The sequence below is a fragment of the Rhinolophus hipposideros genome (genome assembly GCF_964194185.1).
Source record: "Rhinolophus hipposideros genome assembly, chromosome: 12".
In the NCBI taxonomy this organism is placed as follows: domain Eukaryota; kingdom Metazoa; phylum Chordata; class Mammalia; order Chiroptera; family Rhinolophidae; genus Rhinolophus; species Rhinolophus hipposideros.
The window spans coordinates 66896299-66915106 of record NC_138058.1 but is presented as its reverse complement, the minus strand read 5'-3'; the positions used below and the strand labels follow the sequence as shown (position 1 = coordinate 66915106).

Sequence of the window (18808 nt, the reverse complement as noted above, 5' to 3'; positions counted from 1 at the left end):
TCCAAGTTATTTTACATGACACACAAGCCTTTGTCACATATTATATGGGCCTTAAGGAGAAGAAAAGGAGCCTGGAAACAATGAGTGGGCCAGCACCACCAAGAAAACCTCTTTCTGAGGCAAGTTTTCAACCTAGCTAAGGGCATCCCTTAAACTTTCCGGAAATGTAATCCTGGATTTGCAAAGCCTTTGTAAGCCTGTTTTTAAAAAAGTAAAGTAAAATAAATAATTGCTTCTGTTTTGCTTGTATGGGTGGAAGGTGTGAATACTTTTTAGCATAGCACAGCTTGGTCCCTGTCCCCCAGAACCAGTTGTCCTATTGTCTGTCTGCAAAACCACCTCTACTTTCCCTTTCCCCCTTAGAACAGAACCACCACTTTCATAGAAAATCTGTGATCCAGCACCACGTGGATAAGTCTGGTTTTTTCTTAGGTAAGCTGAAGCTTAATGCTTTTCTGAGCTCACAGTTGCAGAAACCCTGCTGACATTTTTGTTCTTGAGCAAAATAATCCAGATTCTAGGATGACTCACTCACTGTGTTCACATGCATTTTCACAAATATTACCATGGATTAATGCATCAACTCCTAGTTGGCATGAGTTTATAATTCATTAAGAGCAACTGTGAATTAGATGGAAACAGAAGATCTGTCTGTGCAGAACACCGTGCTCTTTCCAACTTCTGGAATATGTAATACTACAGATAGGCCAAGGTAAACACCAAATAAAGCCGCAGTATATTTCTGCCTACTCATAAGTTTTCAGATTTATTATAGATGCCTTTAGATACCTCCAAATCCTTTTTTTTACAACACGTTTGATCAACAGTTTTGAGCTCTACTAAATGTGAGTTATTTTTCCCAGAGTCAATGGCCTTTTTATGTCTTAAAATGATCTTCAAATTTTGTGAAATACTGAATAACATAGAGATTTGGTGAAAGTTTTTAACAATACTTCTTGTTAGGCAAACCTTATAGAAGTACAATTATATGTATATTTAAGTGTCATGTCAACTTGAGATATAGTTTTATATTTTTGTAGACATTCCAGATGGTAGAACACCGAAAAGTCTTTAAATAATTTTTTAAACCGTGGCATAAACAGTTTTTGCTGGCATTCTAGAAACCCACGCATTTTATTAGCATATGCCTCCCTGTCATATTTTAACATTCCCTAATAATAACCAAAACAGTTAGCCCGTAAATAGCGTTGATAAGCTGAGCCAAACAATAATGTGGAAAGAAATTATGATGTGATCACAAGAGCAATTAAAATATGTCAGGACATATTGTTTCTAGTCTTGGCTTTAGCACTATGTGAACTTTGACAAATTCGCTCACATTTCTGAGCCTTTATTTCCCTATCTCTTGCATGAGAAGTATCACCACAAGGGTTTCAGAAAGCAGAGTCTAGAAAAATGCCTACATGCAAGCAGTGTATTTGGGAAATGATCCCAGAGAGCAGAAGTGAAGGACAAGAGGACTGAAACAGTTGATTAATTAAGATACTATACACTATGGATAGAAAATATCTCTATTTTTTTTGGGGGGGAGGGGATTTCTTCCTTCTACTTCTTACACGTAAGATTTAAGAAAAGAAGAGAATTTATTTTTATTTAACTTTTTAAATGCATGTCTCCTGTGTCTCCCCAGTCAGGTTGTCAGGCTCATCAAAGCAACCACGGATCATATCCCTTGTAGATCCAGGAGTTAGCCTGATGTCTTGCACACAGTAGCTATCGGTAAAAAGGAAAGGGGGAAAAAAGGGAAGGAAAGAAGAAGAGCAAAAAAAAGCAGGTGACAGTTATGAAGTTAATGGGAAGAGTGTTAGCCCTCATTTCAATTCAAGAAGCATTTACTACGTGCCAAGTATTGTGTTAGGATCTAGTCTTACAATTGGCTTACTTGAAAAGATCACTCAATCTAACTGTTAATTTCATTTTCTGAAAATGGGGATAACAATGGATTAGTGAGAGGATTTAATGAGGCAAAATATAGAAAGCACTCTAAACTTTTTAAAATTATACAAATACACGTAAGAATGAGAATGATAAACCAGCTACCATTCTGCAAACAAGCATAATGGAAAGGAAATTAAGCATAGTTTAAGAGATAAAGTTAAATTTTCTGAGTTCTTATAATACGACAGAAAGGATAAAAAGATATCTTAAAGAGAGATGCCTGAAATAAATATTCATCTTGCTTTTCTCAAATAATTATTGAGTACTGAGAGAGAAGGTAATTCAGAGATAAAAGTTAAATCCTAACCATCAATGACCTCATAGTTTAGGAAGGGAGACAGTCCAGTAAAGTGTATAATATCAGTTGAGGGTAATAAATCTTATACTATTATGGAAGTATTGATCATGAGTTCCTTTTCAGTCCTAAAAGTTTTGATTCCAGTTTCCATCAAGAGCATTATAAAAGTTTGTGTGGAAGCAGATGGTAGCTATCAGTGTTTTAGAAAAGGAATATTATTTGGAAAAGGGAGAAAATGTCATAAAAGCAAAGAAAACCTTTGAAGAAACTGAATCAGCATAAAAAGAAGGAAAAAAATAGAAAAACAGCAGGGAAGAAGGTGGATGGAGGTGAAGAAGGAAGCTTGAGGAGTATGCCTTACTTTTGAATTACCCTCAGCATAGGTTTAGAGAGACACCAAAGACATATGAATCACTAGAAAATAAGAGCATTAATTATTTTTTATTGGGGCTATAATGTGTAAAGTACTAAAAATTAATTTGTTCTAAATTCTGGAATTCCGGTATACTGCTTGCTATCTTAGATGTCTCTTTTAGTCTTCTGATTTATTGAACACAAATCAAATTCTCCAAATTTAAAGGGACTTCAAAATATAAAATAATTTTTCATTACACAGTAAGAAGAGAATTAAGTTCTTCAAAATACTTTAAATCTATAATTCCCCATGATTTTACATGAAAATAATAAACAAAAAATAAATACTTAACAAATTGATAAATCTTCAGCTAAACTAAATTACTCATCTTCATGCTCTTCTGAATAAAATTTCCTCTGCTCTACCCTAATCCATAATTATTAAAAATCTTAAGATTTAGCTTAAGTTCTGCATGTGTCATGTAAATCCTTCCTCACCAGGCGGAATCAATCTTTCAAATTTCTGCTCTTCCATAGCACTCAGATTGTTCTCTCCATTCTGGATTATCTGTCAATGTTTTTCCCTTCAGTTAGATTAAAACTTCACATCTTGTGTATCTTTGTTAACGCCCACAGTATTTACCAAGTGGTTTGCATAGTATATCAAAAACTCAAGGAATATTTATTCAACTGAATAATGTTTTATCTATTTTAATCTAACAATATTTTACGTATTTTTTAATTTACCAATTTACAGTATTTTTCTACGCCTAAAAGTTATGAATTATTTTATAAATTTCATTTCATTTCAAGTAAAATCTCAGTTACTTTTATTATTCTATCCCAATTTAAAACTTTTCTCTGGATGTATTGACTTTGTAAAACAAACAAACAAACAAAAAACTGTTAAGCAAAGGAAATTTACATGCAAGTTCTAACAAATTCCCAAGCAGTGGTCAAAGACGTAGGAATATGTTAGCGATAGATAAGAATTATACCACAAAATCAGTTTGAGTCAAAAACTAGAAAGAGTTGCAAAAGTGAAAGCTTTCTCCCTTCTGTTGTTAGGGAATTATGATGTTACTCTTGTGATAAAAAGAGGAAAACTGAGCAAAACATACATTTTTAATTAAAGTTCAAAAGTGCTATATGCAACAGTGTGAATGTACTTAATGTCATTGAACTGTATACCTAAAAATGATTAAAATGGTAAATTTGTATTATGTACATTTTACTGCAATAAAAAATGGCTGTATCTTTTTTTAAATAATCTGTTAATAGTGAAAGGATTTCCATGGGACATGGCACAGTATATCACACATGTTTAAATAGATTAGTCTAAACATGTATAATGATTGTATTGGGCATTAATAAAGTGTTCTGAAAAGTAAATATTCAAAACATATAGTAAACTTCAAAGCATAAAAGTAAACATTTCTCAGCCCATGCTTCATAGGTAGGATCCCTTAAAGCAGGAGACCCTATCGGTAATCTTTTTATTTATACCTATAAGGGATGAGAAAGCTCTTTTTTAAAATATTAATAATAATAGCTATTAATTACATACTTGCAATGTACCAGAATTTGCGCTAGACATTCCATGTATATTATCTCTAATGTTAACCCCATAAAAATCAATCAAATAATACCTACTCCACTCCCCAAGTGCCAAAATCACAAACATTAAAGCTATTGAAACTTTGTTCCAGATGTGAAAAATAGGTCACATCCATACGATTGTGTTCAAAACAGACTTCAGAAAATCCAAGCAACCGTTCCTATGGTTTATCCCTATTATTGATATAAAATAAAATAATTTAAGAAACATTTCTTGTGAGGTAGGCCCAAACCATTTCATGGATAGGTTCCCTTAAAAGAATGGCTGCTGTATAGAAAGAATTACGAGTAATATGATTTGAGTTTTATAAATAAGAGAATTTATGAAAATGAGGTCATTTGTTCAGTTCCAGACTTATGATATGCCCTCAATAAATGTTTGATGAGGACATAAATAAATGAATAAATTAATGAGTTAGGAAACATCATATACTTTTTATTTAAGAAACATGAAAGATAAACAATAACTACCCTAATCTTTATTATTATGCTTTTTCATCATCCTTTAATGACAAATAAAAGTTGCAAAAATACCTAAAAATTTTCATGTTCTTTGTTATTTATATTGTCTTTCCTCTTGGTATTCCTTCTTCTATTTCCAATTAGTAACCCACAAGGTATTTCATTTGCAGAACAGCAGAGATTATTTTAGTGATTACAATAAGCCAAGTGAAGAATCATCTGAAAGCCAAATGAGGCTACATGGCAAATTCAAGGTCATGAAGAAAGTCAGAATGAAACCTCAAATCTCCTAACTCCTCTTTTAGTTGTTTAATAAGTTTTGCCTCTTAATTTTTGTTAACTAAATTTGACAAATATATATGCATATCCCAGTACCTGGCAAAGAGCTAGACATTTACTGAGTCTAAATAAATACTTGATGGTTATTATCATTCATGTAGTCACAGAACTAAAATTACTAATAGTATTCTGATGTCCACGCAGCATATCATAGGATATTTATTATGCAAGGTATCGCAAGGGTAACACATTAAAATATCCCCTTATATTGGTTAGTACTTTTGATTTCCACTTACTAGAAATTTTCCAAGCCTAGCATAGGCTTTCACAGCACCTGCTTGATATTGACCATTTAGTCTGTTGGTGCGTTTCGGGTCCTACGTGCAGCTCTTGCTAACAAAATAGAAGATAAAACCTCCTTTGGAGCCATTTTGTCATGGCTTAAAATGCTTCGAAATGCCTATGTTCAAAGGAAGCTTTTACCAATGTTGACAGGAAAGATCTTTTGAAGAATCCTCATTAGGAAAATCCATGAGAAAAATTTTCAAAAGTTGATAAGAGGACACAGCCATAATTTAAAATGAACTAGAATTATTGTCTTTTTCTCTAAAAGGAGATATAATGATGGAAGGTGAAGGCCTAAAACATTTGGGATTTACGTCTTCTACTAGAAGATCCCTCACTAGAAAAGTTAAGATTACAGGAATCTTAATTGCATATTGTTAAGTGAAAAAAGCCAATCTGCAAATACATACTGTATGATTCCAACTATATGACATTCTGGAAAAGGCAAAACGATAAATACAGTAAAAAGATCAGTGGTTGTCTTGTTCTGGGGTAGGGAAGACGGGCGAACGGGTGTAGCATAGGGGATGTTTAGGGCACTGAAACTATTCTGTATGATACTGTAACAGGGGCTACATGACGTTATGCCTTAGACAAAATTCAAAGAATGAATTCTATATAAACTATGATCTTCAGTTAATAATGTCAGTATTGTTTTAACAATTGTAACTAACGTGTACCACACCGATGCAAGATCACATATTCTCCAAAATTATAAAATCTATAAAATTATGGAAACATTATAATTACAGAGACATTTTAGATCCTAAATTTATTTTTTTGCCCATAGCCTGGATAGCTTTTGCCCATTTGCCAATAGCTTAATGACTATTTCTTCTGAATTTATAGCACATGCCTGTGTTTTAAAGGAAAAAAATGAAATAGGACTATTTGGCAAGGATAGTTTCAAACTATGATATATTTTACAACAAAGTGGATAAAATACAATTTGGAACCCTACTGATATCTTTATATTCTAGTCCCTTAAGCTCAAAAGATAACTTTTAGTAGTATAAACTCTGCCAGAAATTATTATTTGTCTGTGTAAATGTGTAATGTTTGTGCTTTCCAAAATGATGGCTGACATTATAAATATTCTTTTATGTGACAAATTAGATGAAGCTAAAGATCAACTTCATTACATATTTTGATTTCCATTTTGCTTAAGTAAATAAGGTGAAACAGAGAATATTAACTCAAAAGTTTGCATACTTAAGGTACTATCAATATAACTTTTTCAAGTTGATTTACTATCAGGCTCTGCTTCTCATCTCACGCTCGCTGTTATGCATCCAAAAGCTTGTTACTTTAAACTGAAGTAACACAGAGATTTGTTCTAAGGTTGAATAAAAGCAAGTATTTTTTGAAGTGACTTTTCATCCTTTGAATATTTTTCTTCTGATCTGAAAGACTTCAACTTTCACATTTTGAGAACAAAGGTACAAAGAATAAGGTGGAGGAAGGTTGGGTTTCAATTTCAAACGTATTCTACCACATCCCTCAAAGCAGCCTCTCCAAATCTGGCTATGAAGACACAAAAACATAAGACCTACAATGTTACCTCCCTCCTGGCCTCCAATTTTCTAATTCCAGAAACAAGAACTCTGTAGACCTAGGCAGGGAGGTCATGTCTGTTTTTGTGTATACATGTATGTTAGGGTAAGAGGTACTGGGGGGAGGGTGCTTGAGTAATGACACTAACAGGAACAAGTTTTACATTGGGGGAGGTGTAAAATTTCCCAAAATTTTTACAAAGAACGGTCTACAGATGGAAGTAGTAATGGGGTAGTGGCATGGAAAACCACTGTAAGCAGTACTGTATGAGCTAGGAGTTTAAACTTACCACAAAGTTCAGAGTATGAAAGAACCAGTAGTCGTTGTAAGTTTATATGGTATTTGTTAAGAGAAAAGATGACAGCATCTATAAAGCTTCCTAACGATTAGGGATAAGACAGGAAGTATATAAATTTGCCCTCAAGAAATAGATATGAGAACAGAATAAAATATTCACACACAGCAACATAGAGCAGGGAAAAAGACCACGGTTTATGAAGACAAATCTTGATTGTGATGAGATTTGCCTTGTATAAAGATAAAAGAAAATTACAGCATGGGGTTTATAATAATAATAAAAAGAAGAAAGAGGAATATGAGGACCATTGCAGAAAAAAAAGTAAAAGGCATATCTTCATAAAACGCAAAGGAATAGGTATATTCCTGAAAATAATTGAATCCAGAATCCAGGGGGAAAAATTTCAAGAAAAAGTAAAAACATTTAAAAAACTTATTGAGTATATACTATGTATCAGTGAACTATTATTCATTGTTGAGTAGTTACATTATTGAGTAGTTATCAGAGATATTATAAATATTGGCTCATTTAATCTTCACAATGATCCCATGAGATGTTATCCCCTTTAGATATGAGGACTTGCTCAAGGTCATAAAGATATTAAGAATTCACAAAGACATAGCAATTATAAGCAGATATAGAAATTTATTCATTCATTTACTCAAATAATATTTTATGGGTACACAAGGAGCAGGAACTATTCTGGGATATTAGTGGGGGGAGAGAAAAGAATCCTGCCTTCAAGGATTTGTATTCTTTCTTGCAAGGTGCAAATAATAACGTGAAAAGGTGATGAGTTCTGGGGAGGGTGAAGGGAGGAATTGAAATTAGGACAGGATGTTGAAGTTACATAATACATGGTAAGAAATGGAAATAAATAAGTAGAGATGATTTTGAGATGGTTTTTAGTGTGTCTGAGAATCTTGGCTTATAATAGAATAATTTGATCCAATCACATTTACTTTGTTAATTGATACATTCAGTCTTCCTTTTATTACATGCTTTCTGTTTTTCATGTTTTCTTGATGCTTCCTTCTTTCCTTAGTTTTTGCCAAGTATCTCATTTTATTCTTATTTCTCTGTCTAGTATTTTGAAAAGTATTATTCTACTGATGGTTGCCTTTAAATCACATATATCTTATATTTCTCTTCCAATCTCAAGCATAGAAGTAAACTCTGTAAGGCAAGGTCTCATACATGACTTCTGTATTCTATCACTGAGCTTAACACGATAATACAAGTATTAAAATATATTTGTTCTAAGAGTAAATAAATTAATAATAAATATTGACTACATGATCACAATTCTACTCTGGAGCCAAAAATAGACTGTGGGAGGTGGAGTAGAAAGTATAAAGTGAATGCAAAAAAAAGTGGGAAAGAATGGTACAGAGGAGAGGGCCTCTATCCTAATCCTGATACTAACTTTGTGATCTTGAAAAATTTACCCACACTCTCTGCACCTCTATTTTTCCCCCTTGAAAAATAGGGCAAGTGGGTTAGAATATTGATTCATTACCTGAAGAGTTATGGATCCTTTTGAGAAACCTATAAAAGCTATCAATCTTCTTCACAAAAGCATTTCATATATATATATATAAAATGAAAACTAAACTGCCAAGTTATTTTACATCACAAAAACCTTTAATGTGCATATTGTTAATATGACATGAAAACATCAATAAAATATTATATAATGTTTAAATATAATTAAATAATTCACACACACACACACACACACACACACACACCTTCTCTATACTTTATAATGAAGAAAGCTCAAAATTCCCAAGCTAGAAGCATTTATCCAAAGAAATAAACAAAAGATTAACAGATATGAAATGTTTTGAAATATTAAAGTCCAATATCTTCTTTTAACTTCTCGTAACATATTTATTTTAGATAGGGATGAAGTTGTTTCAGCTTAGCTTTTCTTGACAAACCAATTCTGATTGGTCGACTGCATGTCTTAAGAGGTAGTACTCTTGAAATTCCATGTGAAAAATTACTACCTAAAGATATAAGACAATATAAGGAAATAAGACAGTAAAAATTACTCATAGTTTCTAATCTTATAAAGTTTTTGCTAACTTCTAATCATACTAGGAACCCTTACTGAGTCACTGAGCTAAGTGTTTTACATGAATTAGTTTACTTAATCCTATCTCCAATTATAAAATGTGGACACCTCAGCACATAAGTTAAATAACTTACCCTCTATAAAATAGCAACCGAATAAAATCAGCATTCCAGTCAGGCAATCTGACTTAACAACAACAACAAAACTACATAGGTTTTAAAGTTGACTTGATATAGTGTATCTAAAGACCATGTCATTTTTCTATTATAAGCTAAACAGGAGGCTATAGTGTTAATGATTAGTTTGGCTTCTGGTAGAGATTATTATTAAAAATAGAGCACAAACGTATTTCATTTCTTATGTATCAATGGGGGCTCTGATTTTGAAGTTTTATATAACATCACACTATCATTCTCAAAATATTTCATGGAAGAATGTCTGTTACTAAATCAGTTAACCAGGCAAATAGTGTCACCTATACTTCATAATGAAGCACAAAAATACCTCTAACTTTGACAGTTTTTTTTTTAATAAACAGTGAGATATAAATGTGCAGATGAAAATGTATCAAGCTTTCATGAATTAGTATGACCTTAATAGAAAAGCATATTATACTAAAAATAGTGTAATCAAGCTAACCTTAAATCTGACAAAAGGCAAACAGTATGATTTCTAAGTTGAAGCAAACGAATGTGTGTGTGAATCCATGTTTACAAAAACGAAATAAAATACAGATTTTAACTGTATGTAAATAGGGAGAAAACAACACAAAACAGCTATAAATGAGTTTATGATACTTTATGTAACATTAAAATTATAGTTACTTACAAAAAATAAAGAAAAAATTTATTGCTAGATTTTTTTTCCATTTTTTAAACAAAAGGAGATTGTCCTAATAAAACAAAATTGTTTGAAGCATGTCTGATTTGGTTATAAATTAAATAACTTCAGCAATTTTTGCTAAGTGTACTTCATTATGAGATTACTATTTCAGAACAAAGCCATAATTATCTATTTGGTTACTTTTTCAAAGTATAGCTTTCCTTTGTCATATTCTAATATGACAGATACATCTGGTAATTTGCAATGCGTGGGAAATCACTGAACCAATTTGTATCAACAGCAGGCCTTTTGCAAAGCATATACCCTTAAACAATCATTAACTTATGATTGTGAAAATGTGCATCTTTGTCTCCTTGGATTTCCTACCTTTTTATTAAATAAATTATAATCCCTTTTATTAGTGCTATACTCTGGATTAATGTATTGTTTTGTATCATTTAATGATTCACAATATTCAAGCACATTACCAGAAATTTCTCATTTTAAAAATCAATGTTTAAAAATATGTCATGAAATTAATTAGTTGTCTTTTAGAAATAATACTTACTCAGTTGTTTCCTAAATCCTTGCAACTCAAAGTACAGTCCACAGACTAGCAGCATCTACATTTGTGGGAGCTTGTTAGGAATGCAGAATCTTTTGGCCTACTCCATGATAGAATCATTTAACAAGATACCAAAGTCATTCGCATATACTTTCAGGTTAGGGGAGAATTGAGGCTAAATGACATTGAAGCGCTTGGCACAATGGCTGGGTGCATAGAACACATGCTCAAAATAATTTCAAAACACTTGCCTTCTCCACACCACAGAGAGAAGAGACAGAAACAAAGACTGACAGGAGGCACTGGAGAAATAAGTAGTAGAAACTCTAATTGGAGTCACCACAGTGAGAAGTGGGTAAGTATCAAAAATATTTCAGCACATAAAGACAGTCTATTCAATAAATGGTACTGGGAAAACTGGACAGATACATACAAAAAAATAAACATAAAATTGGATCACCTTGTTACGCCATATACTAGAACAAACTCAAAATGGATTAAAGACTTAAACCTGAAACCATAAAACTCTTAGAAAAAAAATAGGAAGTAAATTCTCAGACATTACCCTTAGTAGTATTTCTACTGATATATATTCTCAGGCAAGGGAAGCAAAAGAAAAAATGAACAAATGGAACTACATCAAATTAAAAAGTTTTCGCACAGCAAAGGAGACCATCAACAAAACAAAAAGACATCCTACTGAATGGGAGAAGATATTTGCCAATAATACATCTGACAATGGATTAATATCCAAAATTTATTAAAAAAAGAAAAAAAAACCCTCATACAACTCAACACCAAAAAAACCGCCACAAACAATCCAATTAAAAAATGGGCAGCTGACCTGAATAGACATTTCTCCAAAGAGGACATACAGATGGCCAATAGACATATAAAAAGATGCTCAATGTCACTAATCATCAGATAAATAAAAATAAAAACCACAATGAGATCCCACCTCACTCCTGTCAGAATGGCCATCATCAATAAATCAACAGACAATAAGCGTTTGAGAGGATGTGCAGAAAAGGGAACCCTCGTGCACTGTTGGTGAAAATGCAAATTGGTGCAGCCACTATGGAAAACAGCACAGGGGTTCCTCAAAAAGTTAAAGATAGAACTACCTTATGACCCAGCAATTCTACTCCTGGGTATTTATTCAAAGAAATCCAAAACACAAATTTGAAAAAATATATGCACCCCTATGTTTACTGCAGTTCTACTCACAATAGCCACGATATGGAAACAACCGAAATTCCCATCAACAGATGATTGGATAAAGAAATTGTGGTACATGTATACAATGGGGTATTACTCTGCCATAAAAGAAAACTGAAATCTTGCCATTTGCAACAACATGGATAGACCTAGAGAATTTTATATTAAGTGAAACAAGTCAGACTGAGAAAGACAAACACCATATGATTACACTTAGATGTGGAATCTAAAGAACAGAATAAATGAACAAACAAATCAGAAATGGACTCATAGACACAGAGAACAAACTTATGGTTGCTGAATGGAAAGGGGGTCGGTAGATGGGTGAGAAAGGTGAAGGGATTAGGAAGCACAAATTGGTAGTTACAAAAGTCATGGGGATATGAAGTGTAGTGAGGGGAATATAGTCAAAAATGTTGTAAAACTGTGCATGGTATATATATTTATATATTCAAGGGATGTGAAGCACTAAATAGATAATCTAATCAATGGTATTGTAATAGCTATCTATGGTGTCAGATGGGTAGTAGACTTGTTGAGGTTATTACTTTGTGAGGGGTGTAAATGTCTAGTCATTATGTTGTTTTGAATACCTGAAATTAATAATAAAGAAAACAGATAAAAAGAAGAAATACAAATTGGTAGTTACAAAATAGTAACAGGGATGTAAAGTACAGTATGGGAAATACAGTCAATAATATTATAAAAACTATATATAGTATCAGATGGGTACTAGACTTATTGGATCACTTCATTAATTATATCAATGTCTAACCACTACTCTATACACCTGAATCTGATATAAAATAATATTGAATGTCAACTATAATTTTAAAAAGCAGTCATGGGGATATAAAGTACAGCATAGGGAATACAGTCAACAATATTATAATAATTATGTACAGTGTCAGATGGATAATAGTTATTGGGGTTTCCACTTTGCGAGGTATATAAATGTCTAATCCTTATGTTGTTTTGTACACCTGAAACTAATTTAAAAAACATTTCAGCACAATCAGGAGTTTCCCAATGCCTTTAAATACACTGCATAAATAGGTATCTATTCCTCCTAAGCAGTTAGTTCATTCTTATCCCCACTTCTCAGTATCTCTCATCTCTTCCTTTACACTATGGATATTAACAAGCTTCAGGAAGACATCCCATTTTTGTGTACTTTGAAAGTGAATCCAAGACAACTATCCTAATGTAATATTAAATAATTCTGGCTGACCTCACACATTATTTTTCGTATTTTATGACAACAAAGTACTTTTCATTGTGAAGGCACAATTCATATATTTCCAACAAATGTAACATTGTTTTTCCAATTTGTGCACATAATTAATCTTGCTCATACAAGTATATCTATTTCATGATCACAATTATAAGCACGATGATAAATATGGGTGCATGTTCCCTAATGTTTCTCCATTCTAAAATAAAATAAACCCAATGTCTTCCTTTCTTTCTGTCCTAGAAAAAAACAACTCCTATCTTTTCCAGGCTAATTGTGCCACCCTGCTTTAATCTCACGGAATATTGTTCCCTCATTTATTCCCGTTATTCAGGTAACAAGAGACTACCTGTGGGCTTTTGATCTTCCAGGACTTGGATTAATTTTTAAGATTTTTCATTGTAAGCTAAGAAAAGAGGAAATGATGCAGTTCTGAAGTGACTAAATAAAGGTATCAGAGACAGCATTCTACTGATGAGAAGCCAGGAAAATGTTTTGAGAGACGATGTATGACTGAAGATGTTTCGGTAAATATATTTCACCTACATCATTATTCTTTCTAGATCTAGTCTTGTTGTTTAATACCAGCAATTTCTGACCAAATGAAAATTTAGTCTTTTGGAAAACAGTTCCCTAGGGTCTGTCCTACTCCTGCCTCATCCCCATTGGTACTATACATTAGAATATATGTTAGACTTGATGTGCTTTATTCTGATATTGGAGACCTCTTAGGCAAAGGATAAGGTTAGTTTAACTTTTCTTTAGTTTTATTTGTTTAATAGTAATCAAAAGTTTAAATGCCATAGTCATAAATCATGTTAATATACCTAAATGATACTAAATTTTATAAATTACTAAATGTCCATATAAAGAGCCTCATAGTAGTTAAAGGCTGGAGAACTTTGATAATAATCATATAGTTAGGAGTGATATCTCATTAATGGAAATCGAACTTAACTAATTGCCTTTTGTGGTTTTGCCAATTAATGTTACATACATTAGATGTATACCGGGGGTGCCAAAAATAATGTATACATATGACTTGTATTTATCTTTTGTTATCGGTATATATTGAGTATTACAATTTTAATACAATTTTTCTGTTCTTAAAATGTGCATCTTCTGTATACTAGACATGTACAACACCTATCTTACCACACAATTATTGCAATGCAACCCTGCAAATACTTAAACACAGTTTTGAAGAGCATATTTACCAATAATATTATATATCTAATATTCTAAAATAGCATTTTAATTTTTAGCCAGTTTTTAACTATTAGAATTTGCATCAGTAAATTGTTGTTTACAAAAGTATTAAATCTTTGTATTTGTTTTCTAACAATCTAAGTATATTTGCCTCATGCTAAAAATACAAGAATGCAATAATCATCTTAGAAGGTGTTCTAGAAAATAACCAAAAATCTTACCTTCCTTCAGGAAATAATTAGATTTTTCTTCCTTAAATTCATCAGAGAAAAAAGCAGGTCTTTTAGGTGAAGATTTCTCACAATCTGAAAATAAAGATCAATACGTTATAACAAAAAGTAACTTTTATATAAAATGTTTATACTATAAACAAATTACTATTTCAGAAACATTTCCTTCCATTGGCTCCTAATATTTAGATAGATGAAGCTCCTTTTAAAAATTTTATCACTTGTTATCTTCAAGTTCAGTATTATTTAATGTTTGAACAGCCCTTCATAGGAAAATAATATGCATCAATAAACATTGCCTTACACTTTATCTTCTTTTTGCCAAAATTGTGTATTTGGCCTATACAGGAAAAAAAAAAAAAAAGCAGCAATTGTTTTTCTATCATGGGAAAAAACATTTTAAAACTACTTTTATACCTTCCTCAGAAGAGTAGAGTAATCCTTCCTCTGATGTTCTTGGGTAGCAACATTCATTAGGAACTTCCTGTTGTTTATTTTTGGGTACTGTTTTCCATTTAAATAAACTTTGGTGTCTTTTATGCATATTAGGAACTGCTATAGTATCACAGAGCAAAGAAGATGCACATATTTTGTTGACTGTACCCATTTTCAAATCTTTTTTAATCTCCATTTTTACCTCAACACCATTATTTTCTCCAAAGTAATTTCCTTGCCCATTGTTTGTTTCCATGACACTTAGATTTTCATTTTCCTTACTAATTTCGTGAAACATACGAAGTTCTTCAAGTACTAAATCAAATTTACTCTTCAACTCAAAATCTTTGGCTATTGTCAGAGCTTCTGTTGATAAACACTTGGCAGTTAAGTCCTGAAAACATTCATTGTTCTCTGTGCTCAGATCAGTTTCAAATTGATAGTTAACACATTCTGCAAAGTCATTCTTTGGATGAAAATGCTTTAAATTAGCTAACTCACTTTCTTGCAAAATACTCTCATCTTTATTTCTGTCAGCTAGATTATTTTGATTAATATATTTAGTTTTTTCCACATTTACTTTCTTACTCATTAAGGAAACTGTTTGAACAGAAAACATGCCATCCATTGAATCAAAACTATTTTTCTCTTTCTTTCTTATCTTAATATCTTTATGAACTTGGCAATTGCTTGTTAAAATTTGTGCTGTAGCTTTTTCTTCCTCCTTCAAAATTAAGTCATGTTTCTTTCTTTCAATTTCACTTTTCAGCAAACTCTCAAAATTGAGCACCTGAGTTATGATTGTGGAATTTTTTGGTTTTGTCAGCATGGCTTGTTGCCTAATATTGAAGAAGTCTTCAAATATGTACTTAAAATTAAAGCTACTGATCTTATTATGCTCCGGTTTTCTTTCTGTATCTAAATCTTGGTTGTGAATGTTGATTCCATAAAATTTTTCTTTAATATATTCATAGCTGTTCTGTGTGAATTCAGGAAGAGACTTAACATGTGTTTTGATTATATTAGTACTACAGTGGTCCCAATTTTCCATATTCATGACTTGTTCAGGACAATTCTTACTCTTGCAACTAATTTCTTTTGTCAAAGAAATTTTGTCCATGTCATCACAGTCCATTGAAAGTCCATATATTTCAAAAATTGGAAAATGTATATTTTTAGTTGTCATACCAAAGAAATTGATGGGGTTTTTCTTAGACTCTTCAAAAACTTGTTCAGTTTTAAATAGCTTTCTTTTCTCTAACATAGGTTGTATATTATATTTTAATAGTTTTGAAAAAGTTAAAGTCCTTCCTAGATATACAATATGATTTTTCACCACATTTTTTGGATAATCCAAATACACCATCCATTTGAAAATGCATCCCACTTCTAATTTAGACTCATTTTCAATTCTGGGTAAAAAGTCAAAGTTACTGAGCAAAGAAGTTTTGTTGGTTTTCAATATGATATTTAGAGGTTTTGAAACATTGGTTTGTAAATATATGCTTAAAATATTAGTCTCTCTATTGACATTCATATTCCTTGTTATTAGATTTTGAATATCAATTTGCTTTATACACTTCAAAATTTCATACCAATTTAAAATATTATCTTTTTCATTTCCTAAAATATTTTCACAGAAGCAAAAACTTTCTGTAATGAAACTCTCAAACATATGGCTTAAATAAAAGCCTTTTTGTGTAGTATAATATTTCAACTGTAGCATATTATTGTTTTCTCCTTCAGCATTTAACCAAAAACAATTTATTAAAGCCTTTTGGTGACTCAGTGTTCCTATCATGAAAGGCTTTGATTGTTCTTCATGTGTGTTCATGGCTTTTGTATTATAATAATCTACTTTGCTGAAAACATCTATTTCTAGTAAGCATAGCAAATTCAATTTTTCTCCAGTTGTTTTCATATTTTCACATTTAGTTTTGTAATTATCCACAATCCAACTATTTTCCCTCTTTTTTCTCAAAATATGTCTCATATTACAGTCCCAGCTTTGAGATTTTTCTAATCTGGTATATATGTCACTGCCCAGGCATGTTTTTGCTTCTTCCCAATTTGCATTTTGTAGTTTTATGGTAAAATTCTTTTCCGAGTCTCTTACATCAGACGCAGTACTACTGTGGTCATAGTAGTGGAGACTGATAAGGTCTTTTTTTCTCACACAAACACTTTGGTTGCTGAGTGACTGGTGGTTACTTTCATAGCATTCAGAAAAACTATTTTCTGCATCCGCAAATTTTTTATCATCCTTTAACTTTTGCTTCTTAACATACGGTCTATTTTGGGACCAGTACATGTTTGTGAAATCCCTAGCATACGTCTCATCATCGTCACTCTTTTCCTTTGCTATTTCCTTGAAGTAGACAGGACCCATTTTGTCATTCAAATCGGTTGAAAACTCAGGGATACGTATTGTGCCGCTGGCTCTAAAATAGCGAGGTTTGGCGATTTCCTTGCTGGGCTTGTTTTGAGATTTTGGTATTTTTAGCGGAGATACGGAAAAGGTGTTATTTTCTTTTATATTTGATGGCATGACCGAGTCCGCTTTGCATATGTTTTCAGTTTCCTGAAACGGGGATTCAGCTTCCTTGTCAAAGGTAACACCCCAACATAGACTTGCCGTCTGTTGGATCCGACTATTGTCTTGCGGACCGTCGTCTCTTCCTTGGACTGGACACCGTGCTCCGTCCTCCTTTTTAGCGCGGAGCACGCCGTGCGCAGAGGCGTTGGGCAGGAGCTGCCGGGCCTGTGCCGGGGCTCCGCCACCGCGGCGCTCACTGAGAACCCGCCTCACGCTCCGTCCTGCTGCCGAGGCACTTCCGGGAGCCCTCGCCTCGGAACCCAAGCTGCGCGAGGGGGCGGACTGCTCCCAACCCTCCATCTCCGATGTGCTCTGCTGGCCCCTCAGATTACATATCTGCCTCTCACTGCCCGGTTTCTCCACTTGCAAGGCTGTGGAATTATCGAAAATCACGTTCCCTGAAACCAGGAGCGCCTTGAAAGGTCGGGGCGACAACTCCCAGACTTTTTCCTCCTCAGACAAGCGAGGCACCAAAGGCAGCCAGCATTTCGCCTCAGAGACACCGCCAGGCTCCTCAGGACGGAGCCGCTTATTACTGGGGGGCCGGGAATCAGGGTCCTCAGCAGGCAGTAAAGGGGAGACTGGCTCCCTGAGCTTGGCAACCAGCCGCTTGCGCGGCGCGAGCGACATGACAGAACGGAGAGGATCTGTCCGAGGTTCTGTCAAGCTCCAGTCTCTTAGCCCCAGCGAAGACGCTCCGCCTCCCCCCACCGATACCCGCCCCGCTCACGCCCCTGACACGCCCCTTAGGGCCCACATTCAGCTACAGCTTCACTGCTAGCCCCGCCCTGACCACGCCCCACCCCCGCCCCCGTCTCAGCCCCGCCCTGGCCCTGCCCCCGTCCCACCCACCCTTGCGAGCTCCGGGTTCTCTCCCGCCAAGCACGTACTGCCAGCGGCCGTTATGTTGTCTATTTTTAGCACCTCTGGCTAATGCCCGGACTGTAGCTGTTCTAAATCTCTTTCTGCTCTCTGTCAGAATGAAGAAGGAACGATAGAATGTCAATTAGTCTTCTTTAATTTGTGAACAGAAGCAGCTGTACTTTTAAAATTCTAAAATTCCGTATTTTCCTCCGAGGGGACTTGTCCACAGTTGCTCTAGAGCGTCTTGTCCAGTAAACTCTTGCAGGTGTGCAAGCCCCGGACCCAACTTCTCTGTGTGTGGATGAACTTTAAAAGGCTCTTAATCATCCCAGTGGCGTTTGAAATCAGATTTCCGTTTCACTAATAAAGTGTGTTTGGGGGAAAAAGAT

The 18808-nt window shown here is 33.8% G+C and overlaps 1 protein-coding gene across 1 annotated transcript in view; it reads right to left on the bottom strand.

Annotated features, from left to right (window-relative positions):
• The window catches only part of RAD51AP2 (RAD51 associated protein 2), a gene marked incomplete at its 5' end in the record, with an annotated part of 66607 nt that extends 48422 nt beyond the window's left edge, over positions 1-18185 (bottom strand). The window contains 3 exons of the mRNA XM_081068858.1: positions 14516-14599; positions 14942-15938; positions 17076-18185. Coding sequence (XP_080924984.1) covers positions 14516-14599; positions 14942-15938; positions 17076-18185 — 2191 coding nt within the window. The remainder of the gene's footprint in view (positions 1-14515; positions 14600-14941; positions 15939-17075) is intronic.
• Positions 18186-18808: the final 623 nt, after the last annotated feature.